Here is a 26,469-nt window from a genome sequence, read left to right as displayed (position 1 = left end):
CAGGTGGGGTGTCGGTCCACTGCAGGGCCCAAGGAGGGGGTCCTCCCAACCCTATCCTGTATCAAAGGCAGGGTCCATACAGGGCCTGCAGGAGACACACATACCACATAAAGTGAATGTGAATGTGAATTTCCCCTTGGGATTAATTATCTATCTATCTATCTATCTATCTATCTATCTATCTATCTATCTATCTATCTATCTATCTATCTATCTATCTATCTATCTAAAGGTACAACTCTTACTGTCATACTGCTGTAATGGTCTTTGTGGCACCAGGAGAAACTTTTACATGGACCCCCGAGAGAACATGCAGACGCCACACACACTGGGATGGTGGAACGAGAGGCGCAGACTTTTAGAAAGCTGAATGATGCGAGGTCATCCCCTTCATAAAGGAACGAAGAGGGACAAGGTGGTCCCTGCATGGTCTGAGCCCCACCCTGCTGCTGCGTGACGAGCGTTCATGAGTCGCCGGGAGGCTTTCTCAGTGACATCTGGCCAACACACTACCAGTCCCGTCACCATTTAAAGCCCACTGGCGAAACGAGGCCTAGTCCTGCATCCCAGAGTCGGACCCTCCATGTGCCTTTTGAAGGTCAACTGTATTTAATTCTTTTTAATTTGCAAACCGCAGGGTGCCGTCTGCCCGCCCTTCTCGACTGCCTGAAAATCCTCACGTTTCTCTGCCGCGCCCGCGTCTTGTGACCGACAGATTAGCCCCGCACGGGTAGGTTAAGGCACACGAGGCAATCCCTGCTCACTTCTTCATCAGCGCTCACGTTAGGACTGACCTCGATCTTGACGGCTTTCCTCCGTCACCCTGGAGGTCTGTTTCAACATGTGCTTGGCTCGCTCGGGGGGTCTGTGAGGCAGCGGATCAGTTTGACGGGCTTAAAAAGAACGGAAAGAAACACGTGGACGGGGGTGCGAGTCGCTGATGTGCCGTGTACTGGAAACACATTTTTGGGACTGCCGCGAACCCCTTTTTGCTTCTCCCAGGGTTCCTCGCTGACAACTCGTGAAGGACGCAAGGAAAGGGAAGAGAATTGGATCACGGGCTTGCCAGTTGTGGTGACCTGAAGAATCGGAGAACAAGACGTTCGTCAAAAAGCAGCCCCCATTGTCCTACCTGTGTAGTCATGAGGAGGGACTGCGTGGGGACCTCATCCGGGTCTTCAGAATCTTCAAAGGCGTCACTCAAGAAGGTCCATCGGCTTAAGGGTGACTCCGGCACTCGAGGACACCTAGTGGAAATGAAGGGGGAGTGCATTGGGGTTTGGGACTCTGGAATCAAATATGGAGACGAAGAGTAGAAACAGAAACCTCGAGCACCTTTAAGAAGAATCTGGAGGAGATACGGGAACAGCTGAGCAACTAGCGAAACAAACGGCAGACAAATGGGCTGAACGGTCTCCTCTCGTCTGCCAAATCTCTTCTCTTCTCCCATCTTGGATGCAGACGCACCGTTGAGGACCTGGTGGGTGAAACTCCCAACCCATTCCCCACAAATTCTGCTTAAAGCGTTTCCTTCATTTGCTTGAATGCCACCAACTGCCTTCAATAGTGGTAGGGCTGCTTGGCAGAGAAGTTGCCAAAGCAAGCAAGCAAGCAAGCCGAAAGGCATCGACGACAAAAGGGGCAATGGACCAAGGCCGTCTTAACAAGCATCATAGACCCCCCGGGCCAAGTAGTGCGCTTGATGGCAAAACAGAAACACACATGGGCATTGGAAACACCGTGGGCTCCTGGGGTACCCCGGCCATTGTGCCCATACGTTTAAGACGGCCCTGGCTATGGTATGCCAACTTGACTGCCTAGCTGTCTTGCACTTATTGGGACAAATAGATTATAATATATATATTATATATCTATTATAATAAAAAATAATTTTAATTTATTTAATGACATTAAAGAAAAAACAATACCATGTGATCCTGCCCTGGCAGTGGATCCTCCACGCTTGTTTTATTTTACTTCCAGTGCCTCAGTTAGCAAACATCACCATGGTTCTTTGCCCCCTTTCCAATTGTTTTGTTTACATACCTCCTTGCTTAATAATAATAATAATTCTTTACATTTATATAAGGACATTTCTCACTATTCCAAGGGAATGGGAAGCCACTTCAACCACCATTAATGTACAGCACCCACTTGGATGATGCAATGGCTGCCATTTTTGTGCCAGTATGCTCACCACGCATGAGCTCTTAGGTTGGAGAAGGGTTGGCATAGAGAGCCAGTTAGAGACAGGGGTCATGAAAGACCCCTGGGTATCCTTTGTAAAGAGTAGGGGCTATCCTGATGTCCAAACTAAATTGCCCACCATGGCCTAGTCATTCTGCCCCCCCCCCCAATCATCCCCTGCCATTTAATTTTCTGTCTCTCACATCCCTTCACCACCTAACGGCTCAGGTGTGGCGAGTGCAGTGGCGCTGTAATGGCTGCCGTCGCATTGCCCGTATCGTATGATCTAAAAAAAACACTTTGAGTAGTGAGAGAAGTTCTATATAAATGCAAAGAATTATTATTATCATTTAGTTTTTGGTCTTTCTTCAGATATAGAAGTTTAGTCCTTTTTTTAAATTGTGTTCCTTTCTTACAGGTTTCTTATATTTTGTTGATATTTAGAAATTTTTAACAGTATTAGAACAATCTGGACGAGAACAGGCCATTCAGTCCTCCAAAACTCGCCAGTCGTAATTCCTCTAAAATAACATCGAGTCGAGTTTTGAAAGTCCCTAAAGTCCTACTGTCTGCTGTACTACTTGTTCACTTATTCCAAGAGTTTGTCATTCTCTTCCTAAAGTTTGTAAGTAATTTACCCTTCGAGTTTCCAACTGTGCCCTCCGTGTTCTTGATGATCTCATTTTAAAGTCACCGTCTGTTCCACTGGACTAATTCCCTTCATCATTTTAAACACTTCAGTCAGGTCTCCTCTTCATCTGCTTTTGCTTAAACTGTAAAGGCTCAGCTCCTTCTGTCAATCCTCTTTGTTCACACCTCTCAGTCCTTTAATCAGCCCAGTCGCTCTCCTCTGGACATTTTCTTGTGCTGCTATGTCCTTTTAGTAGCCTGGAGACGAAAACTGCACCCAGTACTCCAGATGAGGCCTCACCAGTGTGTTATAAAGCTTGAGCAGAACCTCCTGTGACTCGTACTCCACACATCAAGGCGCTATATAACCTGACACTTTTTTTTTTTTTTTTGTATCAGTATGCTGCTGCTGGAGTATGTGAATTTCCCCTTGGGATTAATAAAATCTATCTATCTATCTATCTATCTATCTATCTGCCTTCTTAATGGCTTCTGAACACTGTCTGCCAGTCGATAGCTTAGAGTCCACTATGAATCCTAAATCCTTCTCATAAGGTGTGCTTCTGATTTTCAGACATTAAAACATTAGATCAATCTGGACGAGAACAGGCCATTCAGCCCAACAAAGCTAACCAGTCCTGTCCACTTAATTCTTCTAAAATAACATCAAGTCAAGTTTTGAAAGTCCCTAAAGTCCTCCTGTCTGCCACAATACTTGGTCGCTTATTCCAAGTGTCTATCGTTCTTTGTGTAAAGACAAACTTCCTAATGTTTGTGTGAAATTTCCCCTTCACAAGTTTCCAACTGTGCCCCCCGTGTTCTTGATGATCTCATTTTAAAGTCACCGTCTGATCCACTGGACTAATTCCCTTCATCATTTTAAAGACTTCAGTCAGGTCTGCTCTTCATCTTCTTTTGCTTAAACTGTAAAGGCTCAGCTCCTTCTGTCAATCCTCTTTGTTCACACCTCTCAGTCCTGTAATCAGCCTCGTCGCTCTCCTCTGGATATTTTCTTGTGCTGTTATGTCTTTTTAGTAGCCTGGAGACCAAAACTGCACTCAGTACTCCAGATGAGGCCTCACCAGTGTGTTGTAAAGCTTGAGCAGAACCTCCTGTGACTTGTACTGCACACATCAAGGCGCTATATAACCTGACACTCTGTTAGTTTTTTTAGTGGCTTCTGGCAGTTAATAATGTCAAGTCCACCGTGACTCCTAATTCCTTCTCATAAGGTGGACTCTCAATTTTCAGACCTCCCATTGTATATTTAACCCTCACGTTTTTACTTCCTATGTGTAATATTTTACATTTACTGACATTAAATGGTTAAAAGTCTTAACTCCTTTTAATCTTTCCTTCTAACTCATCCCCTGTAACCCCTCAATCAGCTTAGTTGCTCTTCTCTGGACCTTTTCTTGTGCTGCTATGTCCTTTTTGTAGCCTGGAGACCCAAACTGCACACAGGACTCCAGATGAGGCCTCACCAGTGTGTTATAAAGCTCGAGTGGACCCTCCTGTGACTTGTACTCCACACATCAAGGCGCTATATAACCTGACACTCTGTTAGCCTTCTTCATGGCTTCTGAACACTGTCTGGAAGTCGATAGCTTAGAGTCCACCACGACTACTAAATACTTCTCATAAGGTGGACTCTCAAGTTTTCAGACCGCCCATTGTGTATTCAAACCTCACATTTTTACTTCCTACATGTAACACTTTATTTCCTACATGTCAGTAAATGTAAACATGTTAGGTTTGATTATGAGAAGAAAAGAGCACATGGTAGAGTGCTGGGGTCTCAGCAAAATCCCCATTTAAATGATAAGAGAGAACAAAAAATTTTAAAAGATGAATGGCAGACATTCACTGAGTGTTAGCAAGCATATTTCCAGTACGTCTGCAGAAAGTCTGGCTCTGGAAGTTTTGGTCCTTGGAATGGGCGCTGTGGTCGAGGGAACAAGAGTCTGTCACCCAACAGCTGTTTGAGGCGCCCACACGGTCCACCTCATTTAGTACCAGTTCTTTTATAAACACAATAAATGCACAACCGCGATAAAAACAGAATCGCTGCCTCACTGGTGTGTTATAAAGCTTGAGCAGACCCTCCTGTGACTTGTACTCCACACATCAAGGCGCTATATAACCTGACAGTCTGTTAGCCTTCTTAATGGCTTCTGAACACTGTCTGACAGTCGATAGTTTAGAGTCCATTATGACTCCTAAATCCTTCTCATAAAGTGGACTCTTGATTTTCTGACCGCCCATTGTGTATTTAATCCTTCATTTTTGCTTCCTATGTGTAATGCTTTACATTTACTGACATTAAATGGTTAAAGGTCTTAACTCCTTTAATCTTTCCTCCTAACTCATCCACTGTAGCCCTGGAATCAGCCTCGTCGTTCTTCTCTGGACCTTCTGTAGTGCTGTTATGTCCTTTTAGTAGCCTGGAGATCAAAACTGCACTCAGTACTCCAGATGAGGCCTCACCAGTGTGTTATAAAGCTTAAGCAGAACCTCCTGTGACTTGTACTCCACACATCAAGGCGCTATATAACCTGACAGTCTGTTAGCCTTCTTAATGTCTTCTGAACACTGACTGCCAGTCAATAGCTTAGAGTCCACTACGACTCCTAAATCCTTCTCATAAGGTGGACTCTGAAGTTTCAGACCTCCCGTTGTGTATTCCAACATCCATGTGTAATACTTTACATTTACTGACATTAGGAAGTAAAACTTAGTTTTGATAATGAGAAGAAAAGAGGCAGTATGTGGTCAAGAGTTGGGGTCCCAGAAAGATCCCTGTTTAAAAGTGGTGACACTATATTATAAGAGAGAACAAAAACGAAAAAGATGAGTGACAAACGTTCACTGACTGTTAGCGAGCATATTTCTTGCAGTTTCCTTGGGTCCTTGGGATGAACATCGTGGTCGAGGGAAGAAGAGTCGGTAATCCAAACGCAGTTTGGGATCCCAACATGCCCCCCACGTTTAGTATTAGTTCTTTTTATAATCACAAAAATCGCACAGTGGTGTGAAAACAATAAAAGAATCGCTGCCACGTAGAGAAGTATCCTCGATCATCAGGCTTCTGCCAGCAATGGAGTATGAGGCGGCTCTGTCTTCAGATCTTCTCCCTGCTCAAAACACCCCTCCATTTGAGCTGTCGTCCATTTTTAAAGCCCTAGGACTAGAAGGGACAGGGTTAAATTGCCCTCACCTGGCATTTTCTCCAGAATGGTGTTGGAAGGACATGACATGTCTGTTAACGGCAGCGCCCCCTCTTAGCCGGAGGTGGTATTACACACCTGGGAGAAGCTAGGATGGGGTGACCCTCCAATGTACATACGTGATAAAACTCCCTTCTGTTTGCGTTGTTTCTTTTATAATGGGGTGACCAGAAATCGTAGGATGTCCCATGGCAAACCGGATGAGATGTTACTTGTCTTTCTCCACTCTAACGGCCGGGAAAGGAAAAGAGGTTAGTACCTCGGTTGTCTTTTACCCCATGAGCCAAGACTGCCACACACTCTGGTAGAGCACATGTGTGACAACATATTGTAAGTTTTGGATTTAGGTGGAACGTCTTTGTGTAACATAACAAATTCAATAAAATATACCAGTTTTTGTTAATTTGGGCCAGGGGTTGTGGTGGTTTTCCCCCTTCCATTATTTTGTTCTGCCATAGAGAGAGAAAAGAGACGATAAAGCAGATAAATTGTCTTACAGATCAGGAGATGAAACGTCCTTGAAAAGATGGCAAAGAGTCGGGTCGTTGAAACACTAAACTGGTCTCAAAACCGACGAATAAAAGCAAGGACTCGTTTATCGTAAGTAATCGAACCCAAAATCCGCAATCTCGGATGACCAGAACGAGCACGGTGCTGAGTTTTACACTGCTGTGTGTGTGATGTCACTCACTGCCCATAATAACACTATGGCAACCGGAACCAAAGAAAATCCATCCATCCATTTTCCAACCCGCTGAATCCGAACACAGGGTCACGGGGGTCTGCTGGAGCCAATCCCAGCCAACACAGGGCACAAGGCAGGAACCAATCCCGGGCAGGGTGCCAACCCACCGCAGACCAAAGAAAATGCCATACAAAATATATGTTGTCACAGTTCCAGCTTATTAACTGCAGACAGAACTCTTATTTATGTACTCTCTCATCCTCGTTGAAGTTAATTGAAATTAATTCATGGATATTTTTATTATAATGTTTTAAATATTTAGTATTAAAGATTTATTATTTTTATTAACATTAACTTATCATTACTACTACTGCTGATATTATTTACCAATCATTGGTAAATAATAATAGCAATAATAGTAATGATAAGTTAATGTTAACTTATTATTATTACTTCAATAACAGGTATTTAGTATGTTATTATTAATTATTAGTAATTGGTAAGCCAAGAATTATTTAACAAAAATGATGGTGGTATTATTATTTGATAACTTAAGTGAATTCTTGATTATTAATAATTCCTATTAACAGTACATTAATTATTGTTAAAAAAATAAGAGTTAGAATAACAATTATTATTTTAATAACAAATTAATTCATTGCTATTATTATTAATTCATGGTAATGTTATTACCATAATTTTATTATCACCATCATCATTAACGAATTATTATTATTATTATTATTAATTTGATAACTTAAATTAATGCTTGGTTATTAATAATTCATATTAACAATACATTTAAAAATTATTGTTAAAAAATAACAGTAAGAATAATAATTATTAATGACAAATTAATTCATGGCATTAAAATTATGGTAATAACATCATCATCATCATTATCATTAACAATTTGTTGTTATTACTATTATTATTTATTATTATTATTATAATAACTGAAGTTAAGCCAAGGCTGTAATCAATTCTTCTTTTTTTTTATAATTATTGGTAAATAATTTGGAATTTCCCCATGGAATTAATAAAGTTTATCTAATCTAACAACAGTAGTAATAAAAATAAGAATTATTATTGTTATTATGATTTTAAAATCAAATTAATTTGTGGCTATAATTATTAGGAATTAGGAAGAGAGTTAGTAATATTAATTATAAAATAATGATGCTCAGATCGCGTGCCCGGCCGTGCTCCACACTGAGTGTTCCTCTCGTGTCTCCAAGCGGTGTGTTAGTGAATTGTCAGTCCTCTGACACCTACGCCTCTGCCCCCCACCCACCACATCCCTGAATTGAATTAAGCAGGATGGACTCTTTAATATTATTTTACATTTTTAAATGGCGCCATCTGCATGTTTTGTAAAGTCCATTACACACGTATGGCGTGAAAAAGTCTGCCTTGACAGTCCTCCTTCTGTTGCAGAGCCCACTCCTGCATGCACCCACAGCAGGACCTCCTTTAACCAAACACACGCACGATGGGAATATGGGAAGTGAAAAACCCCACATGGACCACAGGAGAACGTGCAGACTGTACAAAGATGAAGACCAGGCTAGAATTTGAATGTGGGAATCTGGGACTGTGAGGAAGCAGCACTGAGCACTGTGCCACCCTACTACCCAAAGATTAAAAAAGGTGACCTGCAGTTGACCGGCAGACCTTTATCAACTGAGGATGTTTGAGGAATATTCACTACAGGATGGAGTCATACCTTCAGTCCACAGAAGATGTTTGAAAACCGGAAACAAGCAGATGGTAGTGTCACACATATGCACAGGGGAGGCAGTCGAAGTGAAGTGCACTAATGCCATTTCTCCCTCTTTTACAGGGAAGTCCAGCTACAGCTCAATCCTTTTCTGCATCCAGGCCACGCCCTCCTACTGACATCACTGCCGCCAAGGACCCGCCTCTTCCTATCCACCACATATAAAGTCCCAACCACCTCACCTTCCCATTTAGCCACATTGAGACTCCGTCCGTTATGATTACTCTGCTACATTTGAAATTGAGTGCCTGTGTTCTTATACATGGGGTGGATCCCCAAATCTTTTGTTTTGTCTCCCTTCTTACACTGGAAGTGAGGTCAGTAGGAGGGCGTGGCCTGGATACAGAAATGGGTTGAGCTGTAGCCAGACTTCCCTTCTGATGGTCTGTGGAAGAAGGAGAAATTACATTAGTGCACTTCATCAACCTCTGACTCTGCGTCTTACCCTTCAGTTAAGCCCTTAGACTGCCTCCCATGTGTGCGTGTGTGACAATCGATAGAAGTGGAAGACACTATACACTATACACTATGTGAATTTCCCATTGGGATTAATAAAGTATCTATCTATCTATCTATCTATCTATCTATCTATCTATATAATAGTCATGATGATACAGTAGATGAGAAGCATTATTTACTAGAGAGAGCGAGAGCTAAGTCACTATATATTGACAGGAAACCCCTTATATACATGTAGATAGATGTGAAAGACACTATATAATAGTCACGTTGATAGATGTGAATAGCATTATGTACGCTATATATCCATAGATTTATGGATAGGCATAGGAAAGGCACTACATAATAGTCATGATGATACAGTAGATGAGAAAAGCATTATTTACTAGAGGGAGAGAAAGCGCAAAGTCACTATATACAGTATTGATAGGAAACCCCTTATACACCTATATAGATGTGAAAAGCATTATGTACACTATATATCCATAGATTTATGGATAGGCATAGGAAAGGCACTATAAATGCATAGATAGGTGTGAAAGACACTATATAATAGACTAGACAAAGAGCCCGTTTCGACAACGTAAGATGAAACGGGCACGAGTGGAATAGTAATAAGTATAAGCACCACAAACCTGATATGGGTGTATTGAATGAATGCGTAATTAGGCCTCGAGTTGTAGTCGAAATCGCCTTTCAGGCCTCTAGAGCTTTCTCTTTGAATTTTCGCGGCCGTAAGTCCGCCGCCTGCCGCGATGTCGGTTTCCTAAGGTTTTTCGGGCAGCTGCGCAGAAGGCGACTGCGCATTCGGCTTCGGACGGACGTGGGTGAGTGAGGAGAATGGCGAATTATGTATTAAGATAGAGAGGAAAGGGGCGGCACGGTGGCGCAGTGGGTAGCGCTTCTGCCTCGCAGTTGGGAGACCTGGGGACCCGGGTTTGCTTCCCAGGTCCTCCCTGCGTGGAGTTTGCATGTTCTCCCCGTGTCTGCGTGGGTTTCCTCCCACAGTCCAAAGACATGCAGGTTAGGTGGATTGGCGATTCTAAATTGGCCCTAGTGTGTGCTTGGTGTGTGGGTGTGTTTGTGTGTGTCCTGCGGTGGGTTGGTGCCCTGCCCAGGATTGGTTCCCTGCCTTGTGCCCTGTGTTGCCCGGGATTGGCTCCAGCAGACCCCCGTGACCCTGTGTTCGGATTCAGCGGGTTGGAAAATGGATGGATGGGTGGATGGATGGATAGAGAGGAAAGACTCCATATACACACAGATAAATGTGAACGACACTATAGTTAAATTAAGAGTTGTGAAAAGCATTATATACAAAATAGAAGAAATTTTGTCACCATTGGGCAAATTTTTAAAATTAAGAACCGTAAGCATTTTAAAACATATTCACATACACAACTTTTGTCTTTCACAGATACAATCAAAAAGAAACGGGCGCGCATCTTTATTTAAAAAAAAAAAAAAAGAATAAACGCGCGTCTTCCTTTTTTATTTGAGCATTTCAGTTTGTTCTCCTGCCAGCCCCCACCTTCACTCGCTGCAGACCCCATACCCCCCACTGCTCACTCGATTACCTGCCTTCCACCGTTGGATTAACTCCTAGCGGCCGCACGCGGACTGCAGTCCATGTGAGTGGCTGGTCAGGTGTCTTCTCGGCTCTCTCGTGGCCAGGAGGTGGGCTGAACACCAGGGGGCGCTGCATTGTCTAACTTCCCTGACATGTGCAGGACGGCCCGTGGCTCGGAGTGGATCAGCTGTGTGTGTGTTTTTTGAGACTGAAGGGTGGACTTTGACAATTGGTCTTTCTGTTGGGTGGGGGGGTGTCTCATTTTGCTTGTTAATCTATTAAAGCGTCTTTATTTTATATAGTGGCTTTAACAGTCAGGTGCGTTTGGAAGGTACTGTAATAAATAATCTGCCCCATCCGGCTGCGGCTGCCTGTGGCGAGAAAATGACATTAAGCGACTTGAATGTGTGGCTCAGTGGTTGTGATGAATATAAAAATAGAAGAAGTGCGGACACGTGCAAAGCTAAAAAGATCCAGGGGGTTCCAAATGTGTAAATCTGCCTGCACGGCACATTTCCTTTTTCTAACTGACAAAACAGCCAGCAGCGTTGATTGCGTGAACAGATCGCCCAGCGTATACTTGGCCTACAAGGCGCGCTGCTGCCTCCTGAGCGGTCACAGGTAGAGATAAAAATACAAACGTGCGCGCGACAGCCGGCACGTGTGTGTGTGCACGCGCGCGCGCGCTCGAGAGCAAGAGTCGGCCGCAGGAATTTAGGTCAGATGAATAATTCGAGCAGCCCCCGTCCTCGCACACATATTGCCAATTGACAAATGACCACGGAGTCCTATGCCCACTGGGCGCTCATGCAATCGGTGCCATGTCTGTTCAGGGTCTCCATTCTGCAGACGCAGCGACTTCAGCCCCCAGTCTAGTGTGTCCTTTGTGTCCTCTCAGGTTGCATCTTTCTGTGACTGTTTACCTCCAGGGTGATCACCATTACCCCCTACGTGGGATTTCCAGCCTATATAACATTCACATACAACCCTGACGCCCCCCCACCCGACAATTCATAGAGGGGGTGTCCACCCCACCCTCACTAAAGTCGGCAGCCTGCTTCTCAAAACGTATGCCCTTCTAATACTCTTCGAGGTATATTAGTAGCTGGATCAGATTTCTCTTTTCATTTTGGCTCATTGTTCTGGTGCCGGTGGTCTCAGTCGGCCCACCTGTACTGGTCAGTCAGTTCTGAACCCGGTCGTTTTGTTTACACGGCTCTGATGTTCTAAGAGGTTGGGGTCTCGGCTGGCCCATGTGTAATGGTCACCTGGACTCGATGTTTGGTCACAAGTTCAGTGCAATGTCCAGTCTCGCTCTACCTGCACTGCTCTCGGGGTCCGACCTTGCCAGGGTGGGTTAGGAGCTCAGCACTGGACCTCCCCAAGCCTGGCCCCCTGTGTTCTGATGACCAGGTCACTCGCTCTGCCTGGACTCTTATGGTCAGAAATACAGAGAAACACTTGCATTAGGGGCTTTGGGGTGTAGTTTATGAATGAAAGGTGCTATATAAAATATAGTAAGAGGGTCTCAGTGTCTGGTTTGTTCTGTAGGTCTGATGACTCTGGTCCCACCAAACTGGTCAGATGGGAGTTTCTGAGGTGACCTGCTGTCCAGCCCCCCCCACTAACATCACTCTCTCCTTCTTCTCTTGTCCTCTCCTACAGGCAGCGTCATTCTGTATGCTGGCTCTTCAGGAAACTCCAGCCCCAGTCCCAGCAGTCCGTCCAGCGGCTACCAAACCCAGTCTCCCACCTCCCAGCCTGCATCGCCCGATGAAATCACGTTTACCGAGATCGGGATCCTGAAGCAGCAGGATGCCAGCTCCCCCAAGCTGGCCTTCCAGTTCCCTGAAGTGGCCGCCATGACGCAGGTCCCGCCGCGGTATGCCAGCCAGGGGGTCCCCTGCAGTCCCTGTCCAGCAAATGGTGGCAGCAAGCAGACCACCAGCAAGGCCAGCGGAGTCCCAGGCTCCTTCACCAGTGAGTGTCCCACCACCTTCCATATCTGGTGGGCAGCAGCCGTGAGAGGCTATTGTCACACCACTAGGAACTGGGCAACTGCCCAGTGTTTTAGGGGTGGCTGGGGGGGTTTCGATTTTAATGTCCTCACCCTCCTGTCTGTGTGTCTTCTCAGAGGCCGGTGGGATGGTCCTGCTGTGCAAGGTGTGCGGAGACATCGCATCCGGGTTCCACTACGGCGTCCACGCCTGTGAGGGCTGCAAGGTACGTCATTGATGCCCCTGGGCATATCTGGTACTGGTTCTGGTTTCAGATGTTTGAAATCTGTGCATTAGGTGTGAAACCCGACTCACCTGAAGTAACACCACCTCACCTTGTAATGATTACAGGCATCTACAGGCATACTGGCTCACCTAAATTTTAAATAATACTGGCTGCCTTTCTAATGGTTCAGGCATCTGGTTCTAGTTCTGGTTCTGGTTTCAGGTATCTGAAACATACTAATTTTGACATGGACCTGGCTCACTTGAACCGGTACCAACTCACTTTTTACAGGTTACACACACCTGGTTCTGGTTTCAGATGCCTTATACTAGCACCATGATTTAGGCCAATTTCATTTTAAATAATACTGGCTGCCTTTCTAATGGTTCAGGCATCTGGTTCTAGTTCTGGTTCTGGTTTCAGGTATCTGAAACATACTAATTTTGACATGGACCTGGCTCACTTGAACCGGTACCAACTCACTTTTTACAGGTTACACACACCTGGTTCTGGTTTCAGATGCCTTATACTAGCACCATGATTTAGGCCAATTTAATTTTAAATAATACTGGCTATCTTTTTAAGGTTATCAGGCCTCTGGTTCTGGTTCTGGTTTTGAGCATCTGTTACATACTAATTTTGCTATGGACTTTTCTCACTTGAACTGGTACCAACTCACTTTTTACAGATCGCTGACATCTGCTTCTGGTTCTGGTTTCAAATGTCTTTTACTGACTTACCTAAATTTTAAATAATACTGGCTGCCTTTTTAATGGCTCAGGCATCTGGTTCTGGTTCTGGTTCTGATTTCAGGTATCTGAAACATATTAATTTTGATATGGACCTAGCACACTTGAAATGGCCCCAATACACTTTTTACAGATTACAGACACCTGGTTCTGGTTTCAGGTGCCTTATACTGTAATGGCACCATGATTTAAGCTGATTAATTTTAAATAATGCTAGCTGCCTTTCTAAGGTTATCAGACATCTGGTTCTGGGTCTGGCTTCAGATGTCTTCTGCTGGCTCACCTAAATTTTAAATAATACCTTTTTAATGATGCAGGCATCTGGTTCTGGTTCTGGTTTCAGGTATCTGAAACATACTCATTTTTATGTGGGTCTGGCTCACTTGAACCAATGCCAACACATTTCTTTTACTGGTTAAAGACACCTGGTTCTGGTTTCAGATACCTTACACTGGCACCATGATTTAGGCTGATTAATTTTAAATAGTATACTGGCTATCTTTTAAAGGATTCAGACATCTGGTTCTGGTTCTGGATATGGTTTCAGGTATCTAAAACATACTAATTTTGGTATGGACCTGGCTCACTTGAAATGGCACCAACTCACTTTTTACAGATTACTGACACCTGGTTCTGGTTCTGGTTTCAGATGTCCTAAGCCAGCTCCCTTTGTGTTAAAGCTCATTCTCTTGAACTGATACTGGCACACTTTATATGGGTCAGTCTCCTTTAAGAGGTACAGACACCTGGTTCTGGTTCTTTTTACACATTTATATGTCTACTCTTTTTGAAATGGACCTGTTTCACTTGAATTGATACTAGCTCACGTTTTAAGGGCATAGACACCTGGTATGGGTTCTGGTTTCGGATGTCTTAAACTTACTCATTTTTGTTCCACCTGGCTCACTTGAATTCCTATTGGCTCACCTGGCTTATTTAAACTCCTACCAGCTCACCTTTTACAAGTCACAGACACCCGGTACCGGTCCTGGTTTCAGATGCCTTATACCATCTGATATTGAGAGTCGGCCCACAGTCCTGGTTTTGGATTCTTTACATCAGCTTACACTGATATAGCTTTGGCTCACTTTTTGGGGTTTTCCCCCACTTGGTTCTGGTTCTGGTTTCAGAGGTCGTAAACCTGTACTTTCCAGTATGACCTTTGATCATTGTAACTGTTCACTTTATAGGACTGGATACTGGCTCATTTTGTTGAGGTTCTGGTTCTGGTTTCAGATGCCTTACTGCAGCTCACCTTGATCTAGATTGACTTATTTTATATGGTACCCAACTCTAGGTTTTGGGCTGCAGACATTTGGTTCTGGTTTCGGATGACTTAAAACCTGTTCATTTTCCATTAGATCTGGCTTACTTGAATTTATTCTGTCACACTTTAAAGGGGCACTGATCGCTGGTTCCAGTCCTGCTTTCAAATGCTTTCTTTCAGCTCCCAAAGATTTTAAATTTGTCGTAGTTTTAGAGGTTACAGACACCTGGTTCTAGTTCTGGTTTCAGGTGTCTTAAACCTGCTCCTTTTCTTTGATACTGGCTCATTTTGCTGGGGTTCTGGTACCTGGTACTGGTTCTGGTTTCAAATGCCTAAGCTTGCTCTTGATTGGCTTATTTTAAATGGCACCCGCTCCCTGTTTCAGGGTGCAGACACCTGGTTCTGGTTCCGGTTCTGGTTTCAGATTTTGTTTTCTTTCACTGGCCCTCCCCTGGTACAAGTGGCTCCATTTATATGGGGGACAGATTTCTGATTCTTGTTTCTCATGTTGGCCACACACTAACATCTTGGCATGCTTGTGCCCACCATACAGAGCTGGAAAGCAGTGGGGGTCTTGGAAGTGGCTCTGTGGTATTACCTACTGTCATTGTGATGTGACTTGATGCCAGTGATCTGGCTGAAGATGAGCAGGCTCTTTGTTCATCTGGTGCCCGAAGCGCCTCTGTGGAAGTGACTTTTGGCTTAAAAATGAGCCACAAAAACGTGTGCCAGGCTATGCGCAGATGTGCTGCCTGAGAATGTGATCTAATATAGTGCCTTTCCTAGAACACCTGGCCATCATTCACTCCGTTATGCTACTGAGTAGAGTCAAGACTTGGCACCACACCCTGCTGCTTGGTTAGCCATGTGTGACCCCCCCCAGGTACCTCCATGGGGTTTTCTTACCATTCGTTTATAAGACGGCATTGCCACTGAAGGCGCTATATACAACTAAACTTCAAGGTCCGCCCCTACTTGTCCTCACAGCCGTGTGTCTCTCATTCCAGGGTTTCTTCCGCCGCAGCATTCAGCAGAACATCCACTACAAGATGTGCGTGAAGAACGAGAACTGCCTGATCATGAGGATGAACCGCAATCGATGCCAGCACTGCCGCTTCAAGAAGTGTCTGTCGGTCGGGATGTCCCGTGATGGTGAGTGTCCTCCATTGGATCAACATTTCACCCCTTATTTCATGTATAGTGCCTTTTATAACTTGTAAATGGAGAAGGCTGACAAAACATAGGAGGTGATGGGGGTGGGGGGGTCACTTGAGAGGGACAGGAGTACTTGGAAGGATGTCCCGATCCTAAGTGTGTGACCTGGGTGTGTAGGGTGGGAGTGTGTTGAATCCCAAAAGGGTCTCTTTACTACCCAGCAGACTCTTTCTTTTTTTTTTTGGTTACTGGGGAGCCATGAAAATTCTGTGTCACAATGTTCTCATTCTTTGCAATTTCTATTCAAATGATATTTAAATTAGCTTCAAATTATTCAAGTCCATCTGTGTCTGTACTGCAGTGCGCCCCCTGGTGGTTGTCCATTTAGCTTCTTCTATTACAGGCCAGCTTAGCCATCCCGTTTAGCATTCAATTACTGCCACGTCTCCAGTGTGTTCAGAAATGATTAAGATGAGTAGCGCCAGGACTGTGCCATGGTTGGCATGTCCAGCAGTGAAGAGATGCCCAGTGGCCATATGGGGGCCCTGGGGGATGTAGGGAATGGGTTGCTTCCCAATGTCTACTTTATAGCCCAGCAGGTTTTTCATTGGCTTCACTGTTTTAATTGTTTAACTGTCTATTTAAATGATATTTAAATTAGCTTTGATTATGCATGCCCACCTGTGCCAGTCCATGTTATTTTACTGTGCCCCCTGGTGGCTATCCATATCTGGGCTGCATAGAGCTTCATGACGGCCCCTCTCCATCCAGTACACATTTAAGGTCATTTCTACCAGGTCCTCCTCATGCAGGTCATTTTTATAAATGAAGAAGAGCAGCTCCGGCACTTCACCTCCTTATGCTGATATGCCCATCATTAATTACGTGACCAGTGAGCCTTGTTGGGGCTTTTCACAGGCACACCACCGAAATATTCTGTCCCAATGGGATCTTTCTTCACCATTTAATAGTCTATTTAAATAATATTCAAATTAGCTTGAATTGTCCAACCCTCCCTGTGCTAGTCCATGTTACTGCAGTGCGCCCTCTGGTGGCCATCCCCTTTTTGGGTTGTGTGTAGCCACGTTTCCCTCTGGTTTCCAGTCCTCCCCAGTCTCCTTTTTCTAGGTCATCTGTGACACATCACAAGATAACCCCACCTATCCAAACCCCCCCCCCACCCGCCAACACCACCCAGGTACACCCAAGAAACCTCAGTAACTACCAACCAGAGAAAATACCCATGGCAAGCTGAGTGGTTTTCCCCAAGAGGCCAGGTCATGAAAATCAACAACAATCTCATTTAATAGCACACCCTCCAAAAGGCGCTATATGGGGAAAACCTGCTTCTCAGTCTTTTAAAAATTATTTTTATATTTGTTTGAGTCATAAAAGCCCACCTGTGCTACAACATGTGCCACCAGGTGACTGGGGTGGTGTGAAGCCCTTCTCAGCTTGGGTCCCAGTCAGCTCCCCTACCCACCTCCCCACTACCAGTACATCTGTGACCCATGACAAGCCACGCCCATTGATCATCCTATGTGACCCCCCCACCACCACCCAAGTGCACGGGCACACCCACCAAACCTCAGTAACTGTCAACCAGAGTGGTACCCTTGATAAAGATGAGCAGCGTGAGCTTCATTTAACAAAGGTCCAAATGCATGAAAATTTTGAAGGAACTCTTTTGATGGCACACCCTCAGAAAGGCGCTATATAGAATAATCTTCTTCCCCATTTAATAGCTATTCAAATAATATTTAAATGATCATATATTATGCGGGCCGTCCAGCGCTACTCCATGTTATGGCAAGGATCTCATTTGATAGCATACCCACCAAAAGGCGCTATATAGATGAGTCCTTTTTTTCATTTTATAGGTATTTAAATAATATTTAAATTATCCTAAATTATGCAAGCCTTCCAGTGCTGCACCATGTTACAGCAAGGATCTCATTTTGTAGCCCACCTTCCGAAAGGTGCTATATAGAATAATCTGCTTCCTCCATTTTACAGCTATTTACAGCTTAAATAAAATTTAAATAATTGAATATTATGCAGGCCTTCCACTGCTTCTCCATGTTATGGAAAGCATCTCATTTGATAGTGCATCCACCAAAAGGTGCTATGTACTGTAGATTACTCCTGTTTCTCATTTAACAGTCATTTAAATAATATTTTAATTATCCTAAATTATGCATGCCTTCCAGTGCTGCACCATGTTACAGCAAGGGTGCTTTCTTCCAGCTCCCAGTGATTTAAATTTGTCTTAGTTTTAGAGGTTACAGAGTCCTGGTTCTGGTTTCAGGTGTCTTAAACCTGGTGGCTTTGAGGCTAAGGATCTGCGCTGGTATCCAGAAGGTTGCCGGTTCGAATCCCCGTCACTGCCAAAAGAGATCCTACTCTTCTGGGCCCTTGAGCAAGACCCTTAACCTGTAATTGCTCCAGGGGCGCTGTACAATGGATGACCCTGCGCTCTGACCCCAAGGGGTATGCGAAAAGTAACAAATCCCTAATACAAGAAATTGTATAAGACGAAATAAAAGAACAAAAAAAATAAACCCTGCTGCTTTTCTGTTAAACTTGGACGCTGGCTCATTTTGCTTGGGTTCCGGTACCTGGTACTGGTTCTGGTTTCAGATACCTTATTCCAGCTCAGCCTGCTCTTGATTGGCTTATTTTAAATGGTACCAGCTCCATGTTTTGGGGTGCAGACTCCTGGTTCTGATTCTGGTTTCAGATGTGATAAACCTTCTTTTCTACTTAACCTGGATACTGTCTCATTTTGCTGATGTTCTGGTTCCTGGTTCTGGTTCTGGTTTTAAATACCTTATTCCAGCTCAGCCTGCTCTTGATTGGCTTATTTCAAATGGTGCCAGTTCCCAGTTTTAGGGTGCAGACACCTGGTTCTGGTTCCCGGTTCTGGTTTCAAATGCTTTACTACAGCTCTGCTTGCTCTAGATTTGCTTGTTTTAAATGGTACCAACTCCATTTTTTCAGGTGCAGATACCTGGTTCTGATTCTGGTTTTAAATGTGATAAACCTTATTTTTAACTTAACCTGGATACTGGCTCATTTTGCTGATGTTCTGGTTTCAGATGTCTTACTTCAGCTCACCTTGATCAAGATTTAATTATTTTAATGGTACCAACTCTGTTTTGGTCTGCAGACACTTGCTTCTGGTTTCAGATGTCTTAAAACCTTTTCATTTTCCATTAGATATGGCTTACTTGAACTTATCCTGTCCCACTTTTAAGGGGCACTGATATTTGGTTCCAGTCCTGCTTTCAGATGCTTTCTTCCAGCTCCCAATGATTTAAATTTATCTTAGTTTTAGAGGTTAGAGTTCTGGTTCTGGTTTTAGGTGTCTTTAAACCTGCTCCTTTTCTGTTAAATTTGGATACTATCTCATTTTGCTTTGGTTCTGGTACCTGGTACTTGTTCTGGTTTCAAATACATCATTCCAGCTCAGCCTGCTCTTGATTGGCTTATTTTAAATGGTGCCAGCTCCCTGTTTTGGGGGGCAGACACCTGGTTGTGGTTCTGCTTTCAGATGCCTTACACCAGCTCAGCTTGCTCTAGATTAGCTTGTTTTAAATGGTACCAGCCTTCTGTTTTGGGCTGCAGACACTTGGTTCTGGTTTCAGATGTTTTAAAACATTTTCATTTTCTATGAGATCTGACTTATTTGAACTGATCCTGTCCCACTTTTAAGGGGCACTGATATCTGGTTCCAGTCCTGCTTTCAGATGCTTTCTTCCAGCTCTCAAAGATTTAAATTTGTCTTAGTTTTAGAGATTACAGAGTCCTGGTTCTGGTTTCAGGTGTCTTAAACCTGCTCCTTTACTGTTAAACTTGGATACTGGTTCTGATTTCAAATGCCTTAGCTTGCTCTTGTTGGCTTATTTTAAAAGGCTCCAGCTCCCTGTTTTGGGGAGCAGACACCTGGTTCTGGTTCCAGTTCTGGTTTCTGATCAGGTTTATTTGCACTGCCCCTCCCCTGGTACAAGTGGCTTCATTTATATGGGTGACAGATTTCTGATTCTGGTTTCTTATGTTGGCCACACACTAACAACTTGGCATGCTTGTGCCCACCATACAGAGCTGGAAAGCAGCGGGGGTCTTGGAAGTGGCTCTGTGGTATTACCTACTGTCATTGTGATGTAACTTGATGCCAGTGATCTGGCCGAAATTGAGCAGGCTCTTTGTTCATCTGGTGCCTGAAGCACATCTGTGGAAATATTTGGCTTACAAATGAGCCACAAAAACGTGTGCCAGGCTATGCGCAGATGTGCTGCCTGAGAATATGATCTAATATAGTGCCTTTCCTAGAACACCTGGCCATCATCCACTCCGTTATGCTACTGAGTAGACACAAGACTTGGCACCACACCCTGCTCCTTGGTGAACCCCCGGGTCCCTCCATGGAGTTTGTTACAGCAAGGATCTCATTTATTAGTATGGCCACCAACAGACCGCTATATAGAATAGTCTGTTGCCCCATTTTATAGCTATTTAAATGATCATATGTTATGCACTGCGGTGGGTTGGCACCCTGCCCGGGATTGATTCCTGCCTTGTGCCCTGTGTTGGCTGGGATTGGCTCAGGCAGACCCCCGTGACCCTGTGTTCGGATTCAGCGGGTTGGAAAATGGATGGATAGATATGTTATGCAAGCCTTCCAGTGCTCCTCCACTTTACAGCAAGGGTCTCATCTGACAGCATACCCACTGAAAGGCGCTATATAGAATAGACCACTTCCTCACTTAATAGCTATTTAAATAATAATGAAATTATGCAAGCTCTCCAGTGCTACGCCATCTCTCTCACCAAAAGGCGCTATATAGAATAGTCCACTTCTCTGTTAAATAGTATATTTAAATCATTTTCATGTTGGTTTGATTTTTGAAGACCGGCCTGTGCGTGTTCATGTCACTGCAGTGCGCCTCCTGGTGGGTATCCATTTCTAGGGTTCTGGGGGGGGTTCCAATCAACTTGCTTGCCCCCATTGTATCAGGTCATCAGTGACACATGAGAAAGACCAAAAAACACACACACAGACACACACACACACACACCAAACCTCAGTAACTGTCAACCAGAGAAAACGCCAGCGCTGCCCCTCAGATAAAACAACGCAGGCTGAGCTGCACTCAATAAGACGCCCAATACATGAAGATCATCATGGCTCTGGGGTTTTCTCTGGTTGACAGTTACTGAGGTTTGGTGTGTGTGTGTGTAGTGTGGTGGTATTCGGGGGGGGGGGGATCACACACAAACCGCTGAATTATCAAATTGTGAAAAGCCGCAACCTAGAAACCCTGTTATCAGCATCGCAACAACAGGAAGTGAGCTCAATCGGTGCCCGCCTTTCTCACACACACACACACACACACACGTCTCTCCCCCCAACACCTCACACTCCACGCCATGACCGCACCCGTCGTGATTTCAATGACACACTTTTAAGGGGGCATCTTGAGGGTGAAGGGTCAGTCCCTTAGAAAGGGAGGGAGGGTAAATTAGGATCTTCCGATACGCATCATGTCAGCTGCTTGTAATTGTTACATCTTTTATATAGCGCCTCACCTAGCTCAGTCTCAAATTTTATGACACGTTTTATAGTTCACGGTGTCACAAACCCATGAATCATCTTATTTAGCATCCTACATAGTAAGATTTGCGTAAAAGCCATCAAGGAATCTTTTATGTTGGACCAGACCAGTGCAATCCGTAAAGTTTAGTATAGTGCCTTTCTTTGTGCGCGATATAGCAAAGCAATTACCTTCTTTTAATGAGGTGCGCTAGTGCGCTTCGCAGCAGTCAATCATTTTTATACTAAACTCTTTTCATTCATTCTTTCTGCATCTGGAATATCACAAGCCAAGTATGCAAACGCTTTCGTCACAAAGTGCTGTCATAGAGCGGGTGTCGCGGTCGGTGACAAAGCGGGGACTCAGGCGGTCACTTCGGATCGTCCATCTAAAGTGCATTGAAGGAGAGCGTCTTGGCTCGTGAGAGAGCCGACCTGAGCGTGCGCGTTCGCGTGAGCGTGCGCGTGCCACGCCCACCGATGTACCTGCGTGCACCAGGTGACCTACATTTAGCGCGCTGCCTGAGAAGAGTCACGAGGCGGCGGCTTCGCTTTATAAATACATTTTTTTTTTTAAAAAAAAAGGGAAATTTACAAAAACAGACAGGGTGACGTTTGTGAAATGTGTGTAATTTGGGGCAAGGTGGGGGGAGTATAGGGGTTAATAAAACAAAATCTGGGTCATGCAAAAAACGGCTGAAACACTAACAGGAACTGGGGGAGGGGGGTAGCGGCGGTCGGGCTGTAAAGGCAAAGATTTGTCGATAGCGAGATGTTCTCGTTACCATCATTATGCAGGCGCCGTGGAGGAGAAGAACCACATCCTCCTCAGCCCACCGCTCCCCCCCACGTCCGTCTGTCACTGCAAAACCAAAAAAAAAGGTGAATAACAAAAGACTGGCGGGTACACAGGCCAACGGCTCACACCTTCGAAAAGGCTCAGTTGTCCGGCAAGTCCGCACTGGAGACCCGCGGCGCTGAGTTGTCACTATCACCCTGTCACTCTCTCTGTCTCTGGAATTTGTAATGAGATGGCAAAAAAGTGTAATCACAGGGTGACCGCCCGATAGACTCGGAGAGGATGAGGGTCGACATCACCTCTTGGACACAACCAGTGACGGTCTACAATCCGCGTGTCCCCTGCGTGTGCATAAAGGTCACCAACGTGACAAATCCGCAGGGGCGGACCTAGCAGATAACACAGTCCTGGCGCATCTTTCCGGGGCTGCTTCACACGCCTTATACCCGATGCTGCCAGAATAAGCTCCGACCACCGCGATCTCCAAGTGACCACTTTGAAGAGGACCACTTTTCACATCTTCAGTATTAGAGCGGCTTTCATATTTGTCTTTATTTAAAATTCTGCGTCTTCCGTATATTTGTCTATTATACAGTAGCTTTCAAATGAACCTTTCTGTCTCTCTATTGTAGGGGTTCTTTTATACCTCTCTATCAAGTACAAAAAAGTGCCACTCATTTCTAGATTTCCATAATATTGTGCCTTTAATATCTATCTATAATATAGTGCCTTTCATATTTATCTATCATGCAGTCCTTTATCTTTCTACAATATAGCGCCTTTCATGTATCTGTCTATATTGTGTTTCCATGCCCATTTATCTATTATACTGCCTTTCCGATCTATCTATAACACACTGCTATATCTTTCTATAATATAGTTCCTCTCATCTGCCTTTCATATCTTTCTATTTGTTATAGATAAATCTGAAAGGTACTATATAACATATAGAAAGATATTAAAGAAACAATATAGAAAGATAAATGAAAGGGACTATATTTTAGAAAGATAATGCAGTATGTTATAGATAGATAGGAAAGGCACTTTATAATACACTGCTCTTTCAATAATGTACTTTCTTTGTTTGTTTTTCTATAATATTGTGCCTTTCAGATTTTTGTGTTGTTATATAGTGCCTTTTGTAGACATCTCTAACATGCTGCTTTAAACTTCTTTAATACAAAGCTATTCATTATGATCTGTCTGTGATATATAGTGCCCTTCATATCTTTCTATCTCTTATTTTAACCCCTTCTATCACTCTTACAGTACCTTTCTTACCTGTTTGTAATATACTGCTTTATTTGTTCATAATATTGTGATTTTTCATATCTATCAATCTTATAACACTTTCATGAATTTCAACTCATACTGCCTTTACCATCTGCTTATAATATATTGATTTATCTATCTATAATGTAGTGCCTTTCAGTGTCTGTCTATCTTTCAGTCTATTATATAGCTCCTTTCACATCATTTTGTCAATGTTACAGTGCCTTTAATATACTATCTATCTATCTATCTATCTATCTATCTATCTATCTATCTATCTATCTATCTATCTTATATAGTGCCTTTCATATCTATCTATCTTAGATAGATGAAAGGCACTATATAAGATAGATAGATAGATATGAAAGGCACTATATATCTCTATCTATCTTACATAGTGCCTTTTATATCTATGTATCTTATATAGTTCCTTTCATATCTATCTATCTATTATATAGTGCCTTTCATCTATCTAACTATCTATCTATCTATATAGTGCCTTTCATTTATCTATCTATTATATAGTACCTTTCATTTATCTGTCTATCTGTTTTATAGCTCCTTTCATATCTACCAGTCAATCTTATCTTGTCTTTCCTATCTGTCTATAATATACAGCTTTACCTGCCTGTTATTATATAGTGCCTTTCCTATCTGTCTATCTATCTTTGGTATTGCCCCTATCTGTCTTATAACACATTTCCTGTCTGTCTATAATAAAGTGCCGTGTATGCCTTTAATATAGCGCCTTTCATTTTTATCTGTCATTCTCCGTCTACTACCCTATAGTGCCTTTCACATCACTATAGCTATCATTTGGAAAACAATTGACAAACAAGGCAAAAGAGCAGGAGGCCCCACTATGGACTCTGTCACACACGTGTTTAGCACCTTTCATGCAGCATTTTTATAAAATGAACTTGCCATTTCAGCATTATTCAGCTCCCATTACAGGCCACGGTGGCCCCCAGTGGATGACAGCCATGGTGCCGCTCACACTGCCAGCGCCTCTCTTATTGATGACTAGGCGTTCTCTGGTGACCTACTGACCCAGTTGAGTGAAAGTAGAAGTGCGTCATTACAGCTCTGTGATAAATGATCTGACCGGCTGCCTGCGTGCCTGCCCACCCATGGGCTGCCCAGATGCCCAGTGTGCCCCTGCTCATTACGGATTACTGTTAGTGCTCAGGTGCTGAGGTTCAAATATTCAAGACATGGACGACTTGACCAGTGATGCTTCAGCTTTTGCATCCATGTTTTGTGTTGTGAGCCCCCTTAGTCTCATAGCTCTGCCATTTATTTATCAGCACAGGTTCTCAGAGGGCTGGTGTGCCAATCACAGCAGATGGAAAAAAAAAAATCCCAGGAATGTGCCGACAGTTTATTGTAGAGCAAACTCACACACTCCACTTGGACATTTTCTGGTGACCAGATGTCTCAATCTGCATGTCTTTGGGATTTAGGGTTTCAAGGAGAGTTGCTAACTGAAACTGGGAGAAGATGCAACTTCCACAAATAGGGTCCGGCCTGGCAGTTGAACCAGGGACTCTGGAGCCGTGAGGCGGAATCACTAACTACTGTGCCAGCATGCCACCTCTCTCAGCCTGTAGTAAAAGGATAGAGATGGTGAGCAGTGCCATAAAGCTTTTCATGGGAAATCTATATGTGATGGTGCCCTCCTTTAAAAGGCACTACATTAAATAAAGACGGTGCCACTACCAGCCTGTAGGACTCTCCTTCACTTCCCAATAACAGTAGTGGTGTCAGGAGGGCACTGCACTCATTTTAGAGAGCTTCTGCAAGACTCAAATGGTGACTGAGCATGGAGAAAAATAAACGATGGGATGATGCAAAACCTGAGAGCCACTGAAGGACAGGATCACGTGGACAGTAAAATGATACAATGTGAAAAAGTATCTGCCCCCTTCCTGATATCCTATTTTTGTATTTCATTTACAATAAATGGCCTCAGACCATCCATCCATTTTGCACACCTGCTTCATCCCGAGCTGGGTCTGGTGCAAGGTGGAACCTACCCGAGTGAGCATCGGGCACAAGGCAGGAATGACACCCGGACAGGGCGCCAGTCCATCACAGGGTGAACACACAGAGAGACGCACATATCAGGGGCAACTTGGCATCATCAGACCACCTAATCTAATCTTTATCTGTGTATCTGTTATATAATGTCTTTCTTTGTCTATATCTATCATATAGTGCCTTTCATATCTATCTATCTATCTATCTATCTATCTATCTATCTATCTATCTATCTATCTATCTATCTATCTATCTATCTATCATATAGTGCCTTTCATATCTATCTATCTATCTATCTATCTATCATAGTGCTTTTCACATCTATCTATCTATCTCATATAGTGCCTTTCATATCCATCTATCTATCTATCTATCTAATAGTGCCTTTCACATCTATCTGTTTATCGCCCTTCACGTCTGTCCACCATGTAGTGCCTTATCCTGTATATTCTTCTATTAAGAAGGTGGCTGAATGAATAGCCGCAGCTGCCACGTCTCCTCAGGGTGGGAGTTTGACAGCCCCCCTTTAGCAGCACAATAGTAAATGTGGAACTCTGCTGAGAAGTAACGGGCTGGTCGTGTAATCCTTCATCCCCAGTGGTGGACGGTCGTGTAGCCTGACATCCTCGAGGTGACTAACTCGTGTCCCAGGACGCCGCTGTTTATTGATACCCCAGTCGTTGCCTCCTTTTTGACCTTGTGACCCTCCCACTCGGTGATATTTTAATGTCCCCTGCTGTTAAAGTTACAGCCAGGTGGTCCTCTTTTTAGGGTCGGTGACGATGCTGGTCCACTACAGACTCCCTCTTCCCACATGGGAGTCTGCGGAACCAACA

The 26,469-nt window shown here is 43.9% G+C and overlaps 1 protein-coding gene across 1 annotated transcript in view; it reads left to right on the top strand.

The window, feature by feature from the left end:
• nr1d4a (nuclear receptor subfamily 1, group D, member 4a) overlaps window positions 1-26,469 on the top strand; it is a 49,350-nt gene that overhangs the window by 16,165 nt on the left and 6,716 nt on the right. The window contains exons 2-4 of the mRNA XM_028798577.2: window positions 12,201-12,515; window positions 12,670-12,758; window positions 15,782-15,926. Of these exons, the coding sequence (XP_028654410.1) occupies window positions 12,201-12,515; window positions 12,670-12,758; window positions 15,782-15,926 (549 nt within the window). The remainder of the gene's footprint in view (window positions 1-12,200; window positions 12,516-12,669; window positions 12,759-15,781; window positions 15,927-26,469) is intronic.

This window comes from Erpetoichthys calabaricus, chromosome 3 (assembly GCF_900747795.2).
Source record: "Erpetoichthys calabaricus chromosome 3, fErpCal1.3, whole genome shotgun sequence".
Classification (NCBI taxonomy): domain Eukaryota; kingdom Metazoa; phylum Chordata; class Cladistia; order Polypteriformes; family Polypteridae; genus Erpetoichthys; species Erpetoichthys calabaricus.
The sequence above is the reverse complement of the archived record's forward strand: the minus strand, read 5'-3'. Positions and strand labels throughout refer to the sequence as shown.